The 15,797-nt window shown below is 41.1% G+C and overlaps 1 protein-coding gene across 2 annotated transcripts in view; it reads left to right on the top strand.

The window, feature by feature from the left end:
- Positions 1-15,087, top strand: part of CMC1 (C-X9-C motif containing 1) — a 53,885-nt gene extending 38,798 nt beyond the window's left edge. Inside the window, exons 3-4 of one of the 2 annotated variants that reach the window (XM_084858286.1) lie at positions 8,589-8,679; positions 14,873-15,087. In XM_084858286.1, coding sequence (XP_084714412.1) covers positions 8,589-8,679; positions 14,873-15,002 — 221 coding nt within the window. In that variant the 3' untranslated portion in view covers positions 15,003-15,087. Of the gene's footprint in view, positions 1-8,588; positions 8,680-10,303; positions 12,478-14,872 lie in introns of those variants that run through there. The other variant, XM_084858288.1, reaches the window with a different exon arrangement.
- The last annotated feature ends 710 nt before the right edge of the window (positions 15,088-15,797 follow it).

Here is a 15,797-nt window from a genome sequence, read left to right as displayed (position 1 = left end):
GAATAGGTTTGCAGCTGCCAGTTGGTTATTCTAAGATCATGCAAGGGGCTGGTTTAAGTGAGGAAGGGCCTTAAACCTAGTGGGAGATCACTAGGAAATGCAGTTCTGCCAGAAGATGAAGTGATGATAATATTCTTCCCTGCTTATCCTGAAGCTGTTTGCATTGAAAAGAGAGTAGGGAACCATGGCCTGTGTTCCCTCTTAGTAGGATCTTCTCCATCCCCTTGGGCCCCATTGCCACTGTGTTGTCTGGTGCAAGGGCTTGCACGGATTTGTATGCTCCTATTGTAAAATCTGCACATGGAGACCTCACTGGGTCTATCGGGGTACTTTTATGACAGGGGCATCACCTGTTGGACTGAAAAGCTGTGTTTTCACTGTTCCAGCTGCACCCAAACATTTCACCAGGTGTACTTCTATGGAAGAAGCCCTCTGGCTAGGTCCTTCAATGGCTTCATCACTGTTACATGAGGCAGTATCCAGTGCATCACTACCACTAACATAAATTACGCTGCACTAGCGTAATGGCGCTTGCTGGCATGATGGGTTCCCCCAGAAAACCAGTGGCGTCAGCAAGCACTATTGGTGTTGCACTAGAGGTTGTTTATGCTAATGCAACATAATTTGTTAGTGGTAGTGTTACACTGGATACTGCCCATGGTTTTTAAATGTAGTATATATGAACATGTGTAGTATCTGAGGTGAACATTTTATTCCATCTGAAGTGAGGCTGGTGGTGACCTTCTCAGTTGTGGCACCCTATTTATGGAACTCAGTCTCCGAAGAAGTTCTCCTGACATCAGCTATCTTTTTGGTGCAAGGTGAAGGCATCTTTATTCTCTCAAGCTTTTAAATGTATTACTGTTCTAAACATGTTACAATTGTTATATTTTAGCTTGAGCTTTGAATTATTTTTGTAAAGTACTGCTGAAGGAGAGCATATAAATTTTTAAAATAAATATTCAGAGGACAACTTCAGTGGATTAATGCTTTATTGAGCACAGTCATGATTAGACACACACACAACCAAGCACTACGCAAAAACCTTTTATTGTAGAGGGATCTCAGACACATCCAGTCTTTGTCTTTGCTGTTAGTTCTGTGGCCTGTTGCCTACTTTAATTTTGTTTTCACTACTACTGTTTCAGTGGCTTTGATACTGGTCTTTGTCCTGCCAAACTGCTATTAAAGTTTCAGTTCACGCCTTTGCCCAGCACTCGCTTTTCTGGGCTGGGACCAAATTGGATTCCCTTTCTGGGAGGGCAGATTTTCCCTTATGTACTTAACAGCTTCTTAGCTCTCCTCCTGGTGACTGTAAAAACCTTTCTGGAAAGCTGAAAGGTGTTCACAGAGAACTTGGTGTATTTTGGATGCACTGCTGCTTCAGCTCAATATGAACCATTTTACCCGCTCAGAATTGCTATGACTTTTATGAGTACTTTAGCGTCATAACCATGACAGAATGGTTTGTCCCATTGTTGTCTTTTGAGCAATTACATGGGTGAGTCAGTTCTGAAAAGGGAGAAAGTGTGTTTGTGAACGTTGAGGACCAAGTTGCAGCTTGGGGACCCGGCAACCTGCAAGTAAATGGATGTGGGACACAGCAGAGGTCCAGAAAGAGCCCAAGGATTTGGAATCTACCCTTTCTTCTGATCTCCCTGTTTCTCTCATGATAGGTGTAGCTCTGTTTGTGTGTGTTGGCTGAAAGGCATTTAGGATGGCACGTTTGTGAGTTTTTCCCAGGTCCCATAAACCTTGGTATACTACTCTAACAGCACAGTTGTGCACGTGCAGCCCTCGACCTCCTCTCCGCTGGCACTGTATGAAACCCTCGGGGACAAAAAAGTCACCCACCCCTGGTTTGGATCACATACATTGTTAATGTTTGCCAAATCTTGAATGGCTACGTTAAAGAAGATGTGCTGAATTCACGATAGAGCCCTTGGTGGGGAAAGGGTGACTATTTAATATGGGATTATAAGCACAGTGAGGCAGACAAGAATAGAAACGCAAATAGATGATCAGATCTGCCAAAAATGAGGTAAATTTTTTAGGGAGAGTTTATGCTGTGTCAATCTTCTGGTTGCCCTATAATTACTTCTTTTCATCTCACCATATTCAGATTAATCTTGTTTTTCTATATGTTCTTGCTCAAATTAAAATAATTCTTTAATCAGCTCTGTTATGCATGCCATAGTGGGCCAGACTATGAAAGCCACTCCTGGCACACTGATGATGTGTATATTTTATTTGTTGCTATAATTTAAAAGTAAAATAAGAAATATTGATTTCTACTTGACTGGAGAGATGATTTAGTTTGAATATCAGTCTGATCTTAATCAGATGAGAATTAATTGAGTTGGAGGTATTAGATATTCAGTGATGTTAACTGAACCGTGATCAATCTACAGAGAAGCTGCCTTTTGTACTGTGTCAGAAATATCAAACAGCTCACACACTACAATGTAGAACAGTCTTTTCATGTTTGCCGTACCTTCTACTTGCCTCATTAAATGCACCCACAAATCCGTTCTTTGCACAGTATGTAATCTTCAAAATAACAAGCTAATAATAAATCACAATTTAATACAAAACTTAAAACTTAACTTTGTTTTAAAAATACTGACATAAATCATTAGGTATCCCCTAGATGTCTTACAAAATACATAATTTCAAATACCCAACACACTCTAATACCTAATCACTGTTGATTCCCCCCCATCCCTGCCTCTCTCCCCCCACCCCGCATTGAATTGTACTGCAGAAAGAATGATGTGAACCATAGGGAATATACTTTTTTTCTTTTTGTCCAAAAAGGGGGGTATAACTTTAGCTTGTTCTGGTTCATGGTAGATGTTTTCCTATTTTAAGAGTGTGATAGCAATATCATAAGTGTTGAAGAAAATATAAATGGTGAGATAACACCTCCATAGGACCGACTCTTAAGTAGTAAAATTGTAAACCCTTTATATAAACTACAGAGCTGGTCCTAAAATCGTAAGTGTTACCTTGGTGATGGGCAATGATTGATTTATATTGGGTACATAAGGAATACCCAATACACATACACACTCACTTTAAAATTTGTTTTTTTCTGGTGTGAACAATAATAAAAAAATTTGGCAAAATAGTTGAAAATGCTGGTAATCTCTATTTGCATAATTCCATGGACTGATTAACTTCCCAAAATGTGTGTGTTTCCTATTTAGATCCAGGAAGATCATTTTACATTGCTTCGCTTTCTAAGTTCTTTTATGTCTGTCTTTGTAAAATGTGATCTGCCCTGGAAATACAGGATGATATATAAACTCTTTAAATAACTAGATAAGCATAGGAATAACTACATTTATGGGGTTGTTAACAGGGATTATGGAGATAATATATTCTGAAGCACTAATGCAGTATTCAAAGTGCTATATAAATGCTAGTTAGTATTAAGTAATTTTCAAAAATAATTTCATTCAACAAGGGCTTACCTTAATTAAAAAAAAAATCCTCTAAAATTACTGAATTCAATTTATTAAAAGATCCAGTATTGGGATACCAAACACATAACATTTCTCAATTAATTAATTAAAACTTTAAAAGAATTGTGGCTACCACAGCAAGAACAAGATAAAGTCTGTGAGGCAGCTGCATGGACAAGCAAGCTCAGAGGCCTAATCACAAAGTACAGTGTCTACAGTGTCTTCCAAAGGACGCTATGCTACTCTAGCCACTGCACTTCATGACTGGGCCTCCGAGTTCCTGGTCTCTCTCTTGTTCTCCTTGCAGCAGCCACTGGTTTTTCTAAGCAACAAGAGAGAAAGCTGGGAAGGCAGGCAAGTTGTTGGAAGTTTTCCATGGTAGAGGACTGGCTGCAGGGTAGATGAAGAAGAGGCCACTGGGCAGATTGGAAGCCTCTGCAGACCAGGGCCAGCTCAGTGGACAGCGGTTCCCCATCACTGATCCATGCTTATGGATCTTTAAAAATCTTGTTGATGCCTAAATTAATCTCTTTGTACATACACCATTTGCTATTTGTGGAGTATCGTTTTGGCTGGACCCACCGTTGAAAAGGATACACCCAGTTTAATATTTATGTAGGAACATCAATCTGGATGGCACTAGATAAAGTATAAGCAGATAGATTGCTGTCCTGAGAGGCTTTCCATCTAAAATTCAATACAGGGGAGAAAACAAAGGAAGGGGAAAGTGGTGGAAGCAGGGTGAGATGGGGAGAGTGGGTGCGATCCTGACCTCATTAGCTCACAGGACGCTTTGCTAGAGGAAGCAGGAAGAGGCAATTTTTTTTGCCAATTTCCCCTTCGCCTGGAGCCCCCCGTGCCACCTCCCATGCTGTTCTGGAGGGCCACCCACCCATCGGAGCAGGTTTTTCGCTGAACATACCTCTGCAGCCATGAAAGCCAGAACTGCAATTGTTTTTCTTAAATGAAAAGTGATGTTCTCAGGCTTCTAAACTGTGGCCATAAGCCACACAAAAGTGCAGCCACACAGAAGCTGCATGTTTTTCACATCTGCGATACGGTAACCTTTTTTAACCACAGGAAACTGGTTTCATTATTTTACTACAAACCTTGTGATTTTTTTAAAGAAGGCTCAAAATAAAATGATAACCCTTATGGATTCTGGGATGGCCTTGTTCCCCCTCCTCTCCTTGCAGTACGAGACTAGACTTGAAAGGCCAACTGTTCCTCACTCAGCATGCAGTATGCAGCCTGATTATGAAAAGCGTAGTGCCCTGCAGTTATTATCTCATTTGGTAGCTTGTGGAAAATACTGTGAAAACATTGAAACTATTGTTTGCCTTTAGTCTGTCCTCATGTAGTTACTATCATTTCTACAGCTCATTACCCACCTTGAAGGAATCTACTGACATCATGGAAATACATGAATCAGGAAAATGGAGTGGGGGAAAGTGGGGTGATTTGCTGGAAGTTAATTTTAATGTTTCTCAGTTTTTACAGCTGAAATTCCACTTGATTTCTGAGTCTGCCCCCCCGGATTTTAATTAATAGAGAAGCTGTTCTGTTTTGCATGAAAAACACATCCCAAAGAGATTTCATGAATTGTCAGAACTGGATAATAAAAATGTGAGGTGCAGGTTTTTCAGACTCATTGAAAGTCTCTAGTAAACATTCATAATTGAATAGTCTGAATCGTACTCTCTTTTAGCAGCAAAGGGATTTTAAAAGGCTCTGGATACAAAAGCCAGTAGTAATTAAGTCGTGTTATACGTCCATTTGGCTGGATTCTAATATTCTCGAGCCTGTTCCTTTTCCCTCCCTTCCTTTTCCTTTTTAGTTAGCATTAACAACAGTAAAGCTATATAGCTGGAAGCACTTTTTATCACATTGTAATGATTCTTCCTGTGCGTGCCGCTTCGGCTGCCTGTAGCTTAGGCAGGGCCTTTCGGAAGCCGGGGTATCCTCTCTGTAGCAGTTCGGTCTTTGTTCACTAGGACATCACACCTTTAACCAACTGAAGCTGGTGAGCTAACAAGTGAGAAGGACCTCCCGTTGTCTTCAGCTTTTATTTTATTTTGTATGTGCATGTGCGTATTTTTACTTCACAGCTTTCAAGAGAAATGATTTCAAAAGGAAGAAGAAAAGCTAGCACAGCACTACTTTACTTAGGCTGGTGCCAGTGGGAAGCACATATCCAGTTGCTGTCTGGACCAAGTTAAGCTTGAGAACCCCATTAATGCTCCCTCCCGCTAATTATATCCATCATATTTATGTGAAATGAGAACATGTATGATTCACTAAGACACTTTAAATTTAAACACTGAATATGTGTTTGCTGATGCTACAGAATGTTTACATTGCTCCAGGTTTAGTGGTCGCTGTCATAGTTCTTAAGAACACATGTATCTGATGTGATATGCAAGGCTTTAAACTCTTAGGTGCCTGGTTCCCTAGGTATTTGTTTTCCTTGTTGCAAAATGTTATTACTGGCCCAGAATTTTGACTTTTTTCCTCTTTTTTTTTAACGCAGAGCACACAGCTCTAACCTTTGTATTTGAAGTAGGGCTGAAGAAGAGAATTTAGTTCATTGGTCCATTAATTGTTAAATTAATTGAATTTATATAAATTTACATAGGCATGAAAATAGCAGTACTTAAGCAAGAAGCATACTTTCTTTTTTAGATGATGTACATGTGTCATACACAGAAGAGGCATTCCCTACCATGTCAGTGAGGAGCAGGAATGCAGTTTTTATAGATACTTACATTAAAAGGTGTATAAAAAACACACAATGTGGTGCCCAATTAAGTAAGGCATTTTTTTAGTTGATCTAATGTAACCAATTAAACAACACAGTCCTAGTCTTAAAAGAAGGATCGATTCAGTGTTTAACTCTACACAAGCTCAATTGGAGATGTCAATATCAGAGCCCAATTTTCAAAATTTTCTAAAGATAAAGAATAACAGTGTTGCCACCTGAGCACTTTGGGCCAATTCTTGCATTGTGGCTGTCACAGAAGGTGCCAGAAATGCTTCTGCCCGGCAGCAGCTCTGAGTGACAGCCATACTAGCAGAACTGCTCTCTTTCTGGATTTCCCAAACAGAGATTTTGCATATGTAACAGACTACATGTGTGTGTTTATCACACGTTACAAGGTACAATCGCTTTTCAGATGCAGAGGTTATATCTGCAAAAGGAAATAGACTTGTGTGAAGTGGTCCATAGGAACCACCAATACAGAATGCTAATCAAAGACTAGCTGTGTTATCACACGGGCTCTGACTTGTTGAAAGCAGTATGAAAAGGAGAAGGGTTTCACCTCCTGAATTTGTTATAGAATAATACAGTTTCATAAATAGTTTAGTAGTATTGAAGATCACTCCAAGTATGAGCAGTGTTAATTTGTTACACAGTGTGAAGGGAAAATCCTAATTACAACCTTGTTGCTAAACAAGTGAGAAAGACCTTACAAAAAGCTTCAGGCGGCAGGCCAGGAGTGGCTAAGCTGGAAGATCAGACTGGGTCACAGAGTGAGAAAATATTCCTCTACAAAGACTTGTTTTATTGTTGACTAATATGATGGCACATTATTGGTGACTTGGACAGCTTCCTAATACACATTGTAACGACTAGAATATGTGGATGCCACTGAAGAGTAGTGATAAACAGCCTTAAAAACATACACCACTAAAATACTGGTGTCCTTTTATTGCACTAAAGTGTTGATGGTAGGGCTGCAGACCATCAGAGTAGAGCAGGACCAGGCCTTCATCACTAGGCAACCATGAAGCCTGCATGTTGCTGTAGCAACTGCTGGAAGAAAAACTCCCTCTTTGACACCACTTTGATGCTTCTATAGCCCTGTTCAGCCATTCTGCTTTAAGGAAGAATGAACATGTGAGAGGGGGGAGGAGCAAGGACAAGCATGCTAGCTCTGTCCCCATCCTCTGTTGAGGGCAAATTTCTGCAGGGAGGAGACTTCTGTATTTATGTAGGTTCCCCATTGCAGGGGGAGCCCAAACGGATCCCCTTCCCTGCCAGAAAGCACACTCTGCTCCAGCTGACAGTTGTAGTGGGACTGCAGAAGTGAGGGGACAGAACTCTTTGGCCCTATCCATTGGAACAAGAGCCACCAATTGCTTTTCAAGCAGGAACACCAGCGAGGGATGATCAACTTGGCCTGAAGTGCATTTAAATGCTTACTTATAGCTCACAACCTTGTTCTGGCCTTGAAAAACTGATCTCCGTTCTCTGAAAAATGGGACAAAAATGCAGAGTAAATAAATATATCATTGGCAATGCTGGCTGGGGCCAATGGGAGTTGTAATTTAAAACATCTGGAGGGCATCCAGTTTCCTACCCCTGCTTTACACTTTCTAGAGGCTGCAGGGCTGTGCCAGCCTAGAGTACAGTACTATCTCTAGCAGTGGCCAGTCAGATGCTTCTAGAAGCTTACAAGCAAGACCTGACTGTAATGGCTACCTCGTACTTGTACCCAGCCTCTCCTATTCCAGAGATACCATCAGAATGCCTTACTGTACATAGCAGTTTCAAAATAAGTGTCAAATGTGTTCTGAGGTGGTACAGTTGTATGATAGGCCTCTACCACATACAAGTAATATCAATTTATCCTTTTAGTTGCTTGAAATACATTTTCAGACCCTGTTGATGTTCATATGTGGTCTGGACCACCGGTACAGTTTTTCAGCAGCAAAGTTCATTACTGATCTCAATGTATGGTTTACTGCATTTTAGACTTTGGGATGAGGGAGAAATTTGTTTGGTTTTCATTTTAATACACACTTGACCAAATTTTGTGTTGCAGCAGTCTGATTAAAAAATCCATACAAAATGTGTACGTTAGGGAAAAATTGTGTACAAAATACATGAATTAAGGGAAATGCATACAAAAATGTGTATAAATTTTCATGCAGTGCTTTAACCAGTTTGCAAAGTGATGCAGAAACAGGATGGAACTCACTCGTGCTTCAAAAAATGTGAAAGTTGTAGAAAGTGAAACAGATCAGATTATTAATCAAAAGCAAGGGTCACAACTTTGAACATGTATTACCTTGACACTTTATCCCAGCATAACCACTTTGTCTCAAATTTTATTTCAGCCTTTACCCAATGTTGTCAAAACACAAGTGTTCTGATGGTGGTCAAATGCCAAGAGGAAAACAAAGCCCTGAAAAAATGTCTCACTCACTAGTAAGTATAATGCAGGGAGAGAAGTCCACACCTAGCAATAATAAAGAGATGAGTCATCTAACCATTGCTGCTGGGCGGGTTCTGCTGTTTTTGACTAGGACTCAAAAAATGTCCTTTGGAATTTGGAAAGATAGCTGATCTTACTTTCAGTATTTGGCAATTAGCAGAACACTGTATCGATACATAGAGGGTGTCTCTTTATTAGAATAACTGCTACTGGTTGTTACCCTTCTGGTTCACTTATCCTCATCGATGCAGCTGATCCTCTATCAAAGATCCTAGCTAGGCCACTGTGGCATCCTTTCCCAGCTGTTGCAGGAAGACCCAAGTTGTGACAATTTGGGGAGGGGGAGGAAGCCCCTCTTGTAAAATTTAATTACTTAAATACTGCAATATATTTGAAAGCTGTAGATAAGCAACAATTTGACACATTGGGAAAGACCATGACGTAATGATCATTTGAGCCTGTTTAGTTTATGTATGAAAATGATCTTGTTCGCATTCCCACGTTGAAGATGTGACACTCACCAGTGGTACTTAACACCAAGATTTTTTTTTAAAAAAGACAACCTAGATCTGCAGGCAAATGTTAAAAATGCAACTATATATCATGTTGTAGTCTTGCAAAAAAACATTATGGAGAAAGCTGAAATTATTTGTTTAAAAAGTAAAAGTTTGCATTATCTTAGAATTCCTTAATTATATTAAGGAATCTGAAAATGAAGTTTCAATTTAAAAGCATGGAACATATTACTATCTTAACAGTAAAACCTGAAAATGCTTACTGACAAATGTCTAAGGTTAAAAAGTGGCTAATGAGCTTTGAATAACATTGTCATGATCAAATTAATAAAGCGCAAAAAAAGAGATAGAAGTAAAATAATTTTGAATAGAATACGTTCATCTGGAACAGCCACTTATGCTCTTCCCTCCTTAAATCCTATTTTAAATCCCCCCCCCCCCAAAAAAAACCTATTGGGACTTGCATCCTTTTAGTGCCTAAATTGGACATGCCAGTTTTGTTGGCTGACCTAGAGTTTTTGTAGAGAAAAACCATTTTTCTCCTATATATACGCTAAAGGATTTGGGACCATATACTCCATTGTATCGCACCATCATTTATAGAAACATCCCACACCCAGCTGCCAAGTATTTGGAAGGAAGGTGTTTTGTCCTATTATCCTTGGAAGCAATGCAGCAAGAATTTTAAAATGTGGACGCACAATAGTTTTGAAGAATGTTATTACTTATTGCTAGTTTATATTGAACCTCTTCCATCCACGTATACATGTGGCTAGGGTAGAAAAGAAGTACAGGTACAGAACCCTGAAAACTGGCTCTTGAAATTCACATATCTCTTCCTCACCACCGCTCCACCCCAGTTTCCAATATATTTGCAACAGCACGCTCAGGAGTTGGCTTCTCTTAAAAATAAAAACCATGAGTCTCAGAGTAAACACCAGATACAATTATACACTTACATGTAATATGCACATAGACCAAGGATTGTTATGGTGCTAGTGCTTTCCCTGCGCCATTACTTACAGGTCAGTAAGTAGTCTAAAAGTAAATGCAAGTGGGTAAAAAATAATTAGATCTAATTATCACACTTCCCATCTTCTAGCTATACTGATCCAGCATTTTATGAAGAATGCAAGGATGAATATTTGAAGCAAAGGGAAGAATACAGAGCAACAGGAATCCGACCTGGTCAAAAGCAGCAGAAGCTTCCTACCAGCATTTAAAGTTTTAAATGTCTTGGCTGAAGTTTTTTTACTTGAACATATGCCTTTAAATAATGGAATTGAATAGATCCTACGATTTTTCTCAGCTTGATTGTACTGAAATAAATGGTGCTTGTATGCTGTCATTGTAAACAATGTACCCTGGATCCAGGAATCCAGAAGGTATGATTAATACAGCAAGAGAATCTTATCCAATTCAGTTATCAAACTTTGTACAGTAAAAGTAACTATTCAATTAATGAATAATCAGACATGAAGCAAGATTGTCACAACGGTTGACATCTTAAGCTAAATGTATAACTTCTCAGAGTACTGCATATTAAAAAAAAAAAGCCCTACCTGTAATCCTTATTTATTTGGAGTACTTATACCTTGCCTACTAACAGAAGCGCTTGAGGTCACTTACAGTATATTTAAAATTCAGTAGACAAAGACGTATTAGGGAGGGGAAGAAGCATGTACAAGTTTCTTAAAGCTCTCAGATATTCAGACTGTCACTATGCTTCTGAGTCTCTGGGCCACACCAGGTTTCTAAGGAAATAACTTTACCTGGAGTCTGTTGCAAAATAGCTAACTTCTGAAAGTAACGGAGCAGAGTTCCTTTTACACAAATGCTTTATAACTTGCTCACAGTGTTAACTTTGCCAAAAGTGAACCTGCTCCCAAGAGCTGTAGAAACCTTAATTGGTTGTGAATCTTTCAGGGATGTTTACATTAGGACAAACTCCACATGAAGTTTTAATGGTAGGATAGAATGGGAATGCCCCTTCATGGATCACTGCCTTGTTGTGGCGAAGGGGCTTGCGTAACTCAGTGAAGCCATAAGCTATGCCGTGCAAGGCCACCCAAGACGGACACGTCATGGCAGAGAGTTCTGACAAAATGTCGTCCACTGGAGAAGGAAATGGCAACCCACTCCAGTATTCTTGCCAAGAAAACCCCATGGAACGTATCACAAGGCTAAAAGATATGACGCCGGAAGATGAGCCCCTCAGGTCGGAAGATGTCCAATATACTACTGGGGAAGAGCAGAGGGAATTTCCAGGTAGCTCCAGAAAGAGTGAAGCGGCTGGGCCAAAGCCGAAAGGACACTCAGCTGTGGATGTGTCTGGTGGTGAAAAGAAAATCCGATGCTGTAAAGAACAATATTGTTTAGGAACCTGGAATGTCAGATCAATGAATCAAGGTAAGCTGGAGGTGGTCAAACATGAGATGGCAAGATTGAACATCATCTTGGGAATCAGTGAACTAAAATGGACAGGCATGGGCGAATTTAATTCAGGTGACCATCATATCTACTACTGTGGGCAAGAATCCCTTAGAAGAAATGGAGTAGCACTCATAGTCAACAAAAGGGTGGGAAAAGCAGTACTGGGATACAATCTTAAAAACGATAGAATGATCTCAGTATGAATCCAAGGCAAACCATTCAACATCACAGTAATTCAAGTCTATGCCCCAACCACTGATGCCATAGAAGCTGAGGTTGATGGGTTCTATGAAGACCTACAACACCTTCTAGAACTAACACCAAAAAAAGATGTCCTCTTCATCATAGGGGATTGGAATGCTAAAGTAGGGAGTCAAGAAATCACTGGGATAACAGGCAAGCATGGCCTTGGTGTACAAAATGAAGCAGGACAAAGGCTAATCGAGTTTGCCAAGAGAACACGCTGATCATAGCAAACACTCTTTTCCAACAGCACAAGAGGCGACTCTACACATGGACATCACCAGATGGTCAATATCGAAATCAGATTGATTATGTCCTTTGCAGCCAAAGATGGAGAAACTCTATACAGTCAGTAAAAACAAGACCTGGAGCTGACTGTGGCTCAGATCATGAGCGTCTTATTGCAAAATTTCGGCTTAAATTGAAGAACGTAGGGAAAACCACTAAACCATTCAGGTATGACCTAAATCATATCCCTTACGAATATACAGTGGAGGTGAGGAATAGATTTCAGGGATTAGACCTGATAGACAGAGTGCCTGAGCAACTATGGACGGAGGTCCGTAACATTGTTCAGGAGGCAGCAACTCAATCCATCCCAAAGAAAAAGAAATGCAAGAAAGCCAAGTGGCTGTCTGATGAGGCTTTACAAGTAGCTGAGGAAAGAAGGGAAGCGAAAAGCAAGGGAGAAAGGGGAAGATATATCCAACTGAATGCAGAGTTCCAGAGAAGAGCAAGGAGAGACAAGAAGGCCTTCTTAAATGAACAATGCAAAGAAATCGAGGAAAACAACAGAATGGGAAAGACTAGAGATCTCTTCAAGAAAATCGGAGATCTCAAGGGAACGTTTTGTGCAAAGACGGGCATGATAAAGGACAAAGAAGGCAGGGACCTAACAGAAGCAGATGAGATTCAGAAGAGGTGGAAAGAATACACAGAAGAACTATACAGGAAAGATCTGAATGTCCCTGATAGCCATGATAGTGAGGTCACTGAACTCGAGCCGGACATCCTAGAGAGTGAAGTCAAGTGGGCCTTAGGAAGCATTACTAACAACAAAGCTAGCAGAGATGACAGTATTCCAGCTGGGCTATTTAAAATCCTAAAAGATGATGCTGTTAAAGTGCTGCCAACAAATTTGGAACACTCAACAGTGGCCACAAGACTGGAAAAGGTCAGTTTACATTCCAATTCCAAAGAAAGGCAATGCCAAAGAGTGTTCAAACTACCGTACAATTGCGCTCATTTCACATGCCAGCAAGGTTATGCTCAAAATCCTACAAGCTAGGCTTCAGCAGTATGTGAACCGAGAACTACCGGAAGTACAAGCTGGGTTTCGAAGAGGCAGAGGAACTAGAGATCAAATTGCCAACTTTCGCTGGATCATGGAAAAAGCAAGAGAATTCCAGAAAAACGTCTATTTCTGCTTCATTGACTACGCTAAAGCCTTTGATTGTGTGGATCACAACAAACTCTGGCAAATTCTGAAAGAGATGGGGGTACCAGACCACTTTACCTGTCTCCTGAGAAACCTGTACGAGGGTCAAGAAGCAACAGTAAGAACCAGACATGGAACAACCGATTGGTTCAAAATTGGGAAAGGAGTACGACAAGGTTGCATATTGTCGCCCTGCTTATTTAACTTATATGCAGAGTACATCATGAGAAACGCCGGGTTGGATGAATCACAGGTCGGAAGTAAGATTGCCGGGAGAATTATCAACAACCTCCGATATGCAGACGATACCACCCTAATGGCAGAAAGCGAAGAGGATCTCAAGAGCCTCTTGTTGAGGGTGAAAGAGGAGAGTGCAAAAGCTGGTTTGAAACTCAACATTAAAAAAACGAAGTTCATGGCATCTGGCCCCATCACTTCTTGGCATATAGAAGGGGAAGAAATGGAAGCAGTGACAGATTTTATTTTCTTTGGCTCCAAGATCACCACAGACGGTGAGTGTAGCCATGAAATTAAAAGACGCTTGCTCCTTGGGAGGAAAGCTATGGCCAACCTAGACAGCATAGTAAGAAGCAGAGACATCACCTTGCTGACAAAGATCCGTCTAATCAAAGCTATGGTTTTCCCAGTAGCAATGTATGGCTGTGAGAGCTGGACTGTAAGGGAGGCTGAGCGCCGAAGAATTGATGCTTTTGAACTGTGGTGCTGGAGAAGACTCTTACGAGTCCCCTGGACTGCAAGGAGGTCAAATCAGTCCATCCTAAAGGAAATCAACCCTGAGTGCTCATTGGAAGGACAGATACTGAAGCTGAAGCTCAAATATTTTGGCCACCTAATGCGAAGAGAAAACTCTCTGGAAAAGACCGTGATGCTGGGAAAGACTGAAGGCAAAAGGAGAAGGGGACGGCAGAGGAAGAGATGGCTAGATAGCATCACTGATGCAATGAATATGGACTTGAGCACGCTCCGGGAGAGAGCGGAGGACAGGAAGGCCTGGCGTGGTATGGTCCATGGGGTCACGAGGAGTCCGACACGACTGAACAACAACAATGGGAATGACAATGCAAGGGTTCTTCAAAGGGAAATTAAGACAATGGTTGGTGCTTTCTTTGTGTGGCAATAACCAGTGGTTCTAAGGGCAGGTACCATATGTACTGGCTTGCTTATTAAATAGGAAAGTTGTCACCCTATGTCACAAATCTAGATGTGATGCTAACCTAACCAAATACAGGAAAAAAAAGTGGCACCAGCGAGAACCTGCAGCTTCTCTGTAACTAGAGAATATCTGGACTCTTCCTCTTCCAGGCAACCCTAGTCTGAACTTTGCCTTCTTGCAGTTCCTCTCATCCACACTCTTCCTATGGAGAGAGACCATAGTTAAGTGGCAAAGCACAGAAAATCCGTGTCCCTGATGTCTCCAGTTAAAGCATCAGGTACCACCATGAAGGGTGAGCACCATGTAGTGGCTTTCACTGATCAGCGCACGGTGTAGGCACAACTTAAGAAAATGCCGATAACAGTGTGGTTTGGCTTTTCTAGTCTGCCATTCCTGAAGAGCAAGAGCCCCTCTTCTCCATTTGAGGAACTTCTGGCTTGGAGTCCTGGAATAGCTGCTCCTCAAGTTGAATACCAATTCTTTTGCAAGTGGGACTGTCACTCTGTCTCATAAGCCCTAATCATCACTGAGGCGGCAGACCTGGGTCTCTGCTCTATCATTTCAGGTAAGGACTCGCTCCTCCATACAGAATACCAAAGGTCAGGGGCCTAGTGTAGCACTCACCAATCACATAGTGATTTTCTATGTGCAGGGAATCTTTGTTGGAGGTATCCAGTCATAGAAACCTCCACCAGTATTCTAAACTGCTACAGCTATCTCCTAGGCTTAACATCTCCATTAGAACTAGTTCTTAATATAGCTAGATTTGAAGGCAGCTGTCCACTGCTTGTTTTCAGAAGTCTTATAAAAGGAGGGGGTGAGGAACCTGCGACCTTCTAGATGTTGCTAGACTACAACTCTCATCAAACCTCGCCATTGGCCATGATGGCTGGGGCTGATGGGAGTCCAGAAACATCTGGAAGGCCAGAGGTTCCCCACCCCTGGTATGAACACTGCTACAATTTAGGAGAAGGCAGTTGTTGCCCCTAGGGATCTGCAAACACTTCACTGATCCTGTATGTAACTTGGCATTGCACTATAATCCTTTTCCCTATGGCCAGTCCCCCACCCTCATTTATATCCCAAAGGGATGTGAAGTGTTAAGGTAGCTACATTTGGGGAAATGTTTAAATAACACTATAGTGCAACTTACAAATAACAGAAGGCCCTTGACAGCCCTGTGGAGCAATTTCAAAAAGTCATTGTGGGCTTTTCCCATCTCTTCATGGGAAGATCTAAAAGCCCCCCAAAGCCTCTCCAGGATAGGAGTAGGAGCAGAAGATTGCATGCCTCACTGTATGTGTAGTG

This window comes from Heloderma suspectum, chromosome 5, assembly GCF_057233095.1.
Source record: "Heloderma suspectum isolate Gila_16-S chromosome 5, 16-S_ref, whole genome shotgun sequence".
NCBI lineage: Eukaryota > Metazoa > Chordata > Lepidosauria > Squamata > Helodermatidae > Heloderma > Heloderma suspectum.
Note: the sequence above shows the minus strand (reverse complement) of the source record. Positions and strands in the feature narration are given on the sequence as shown.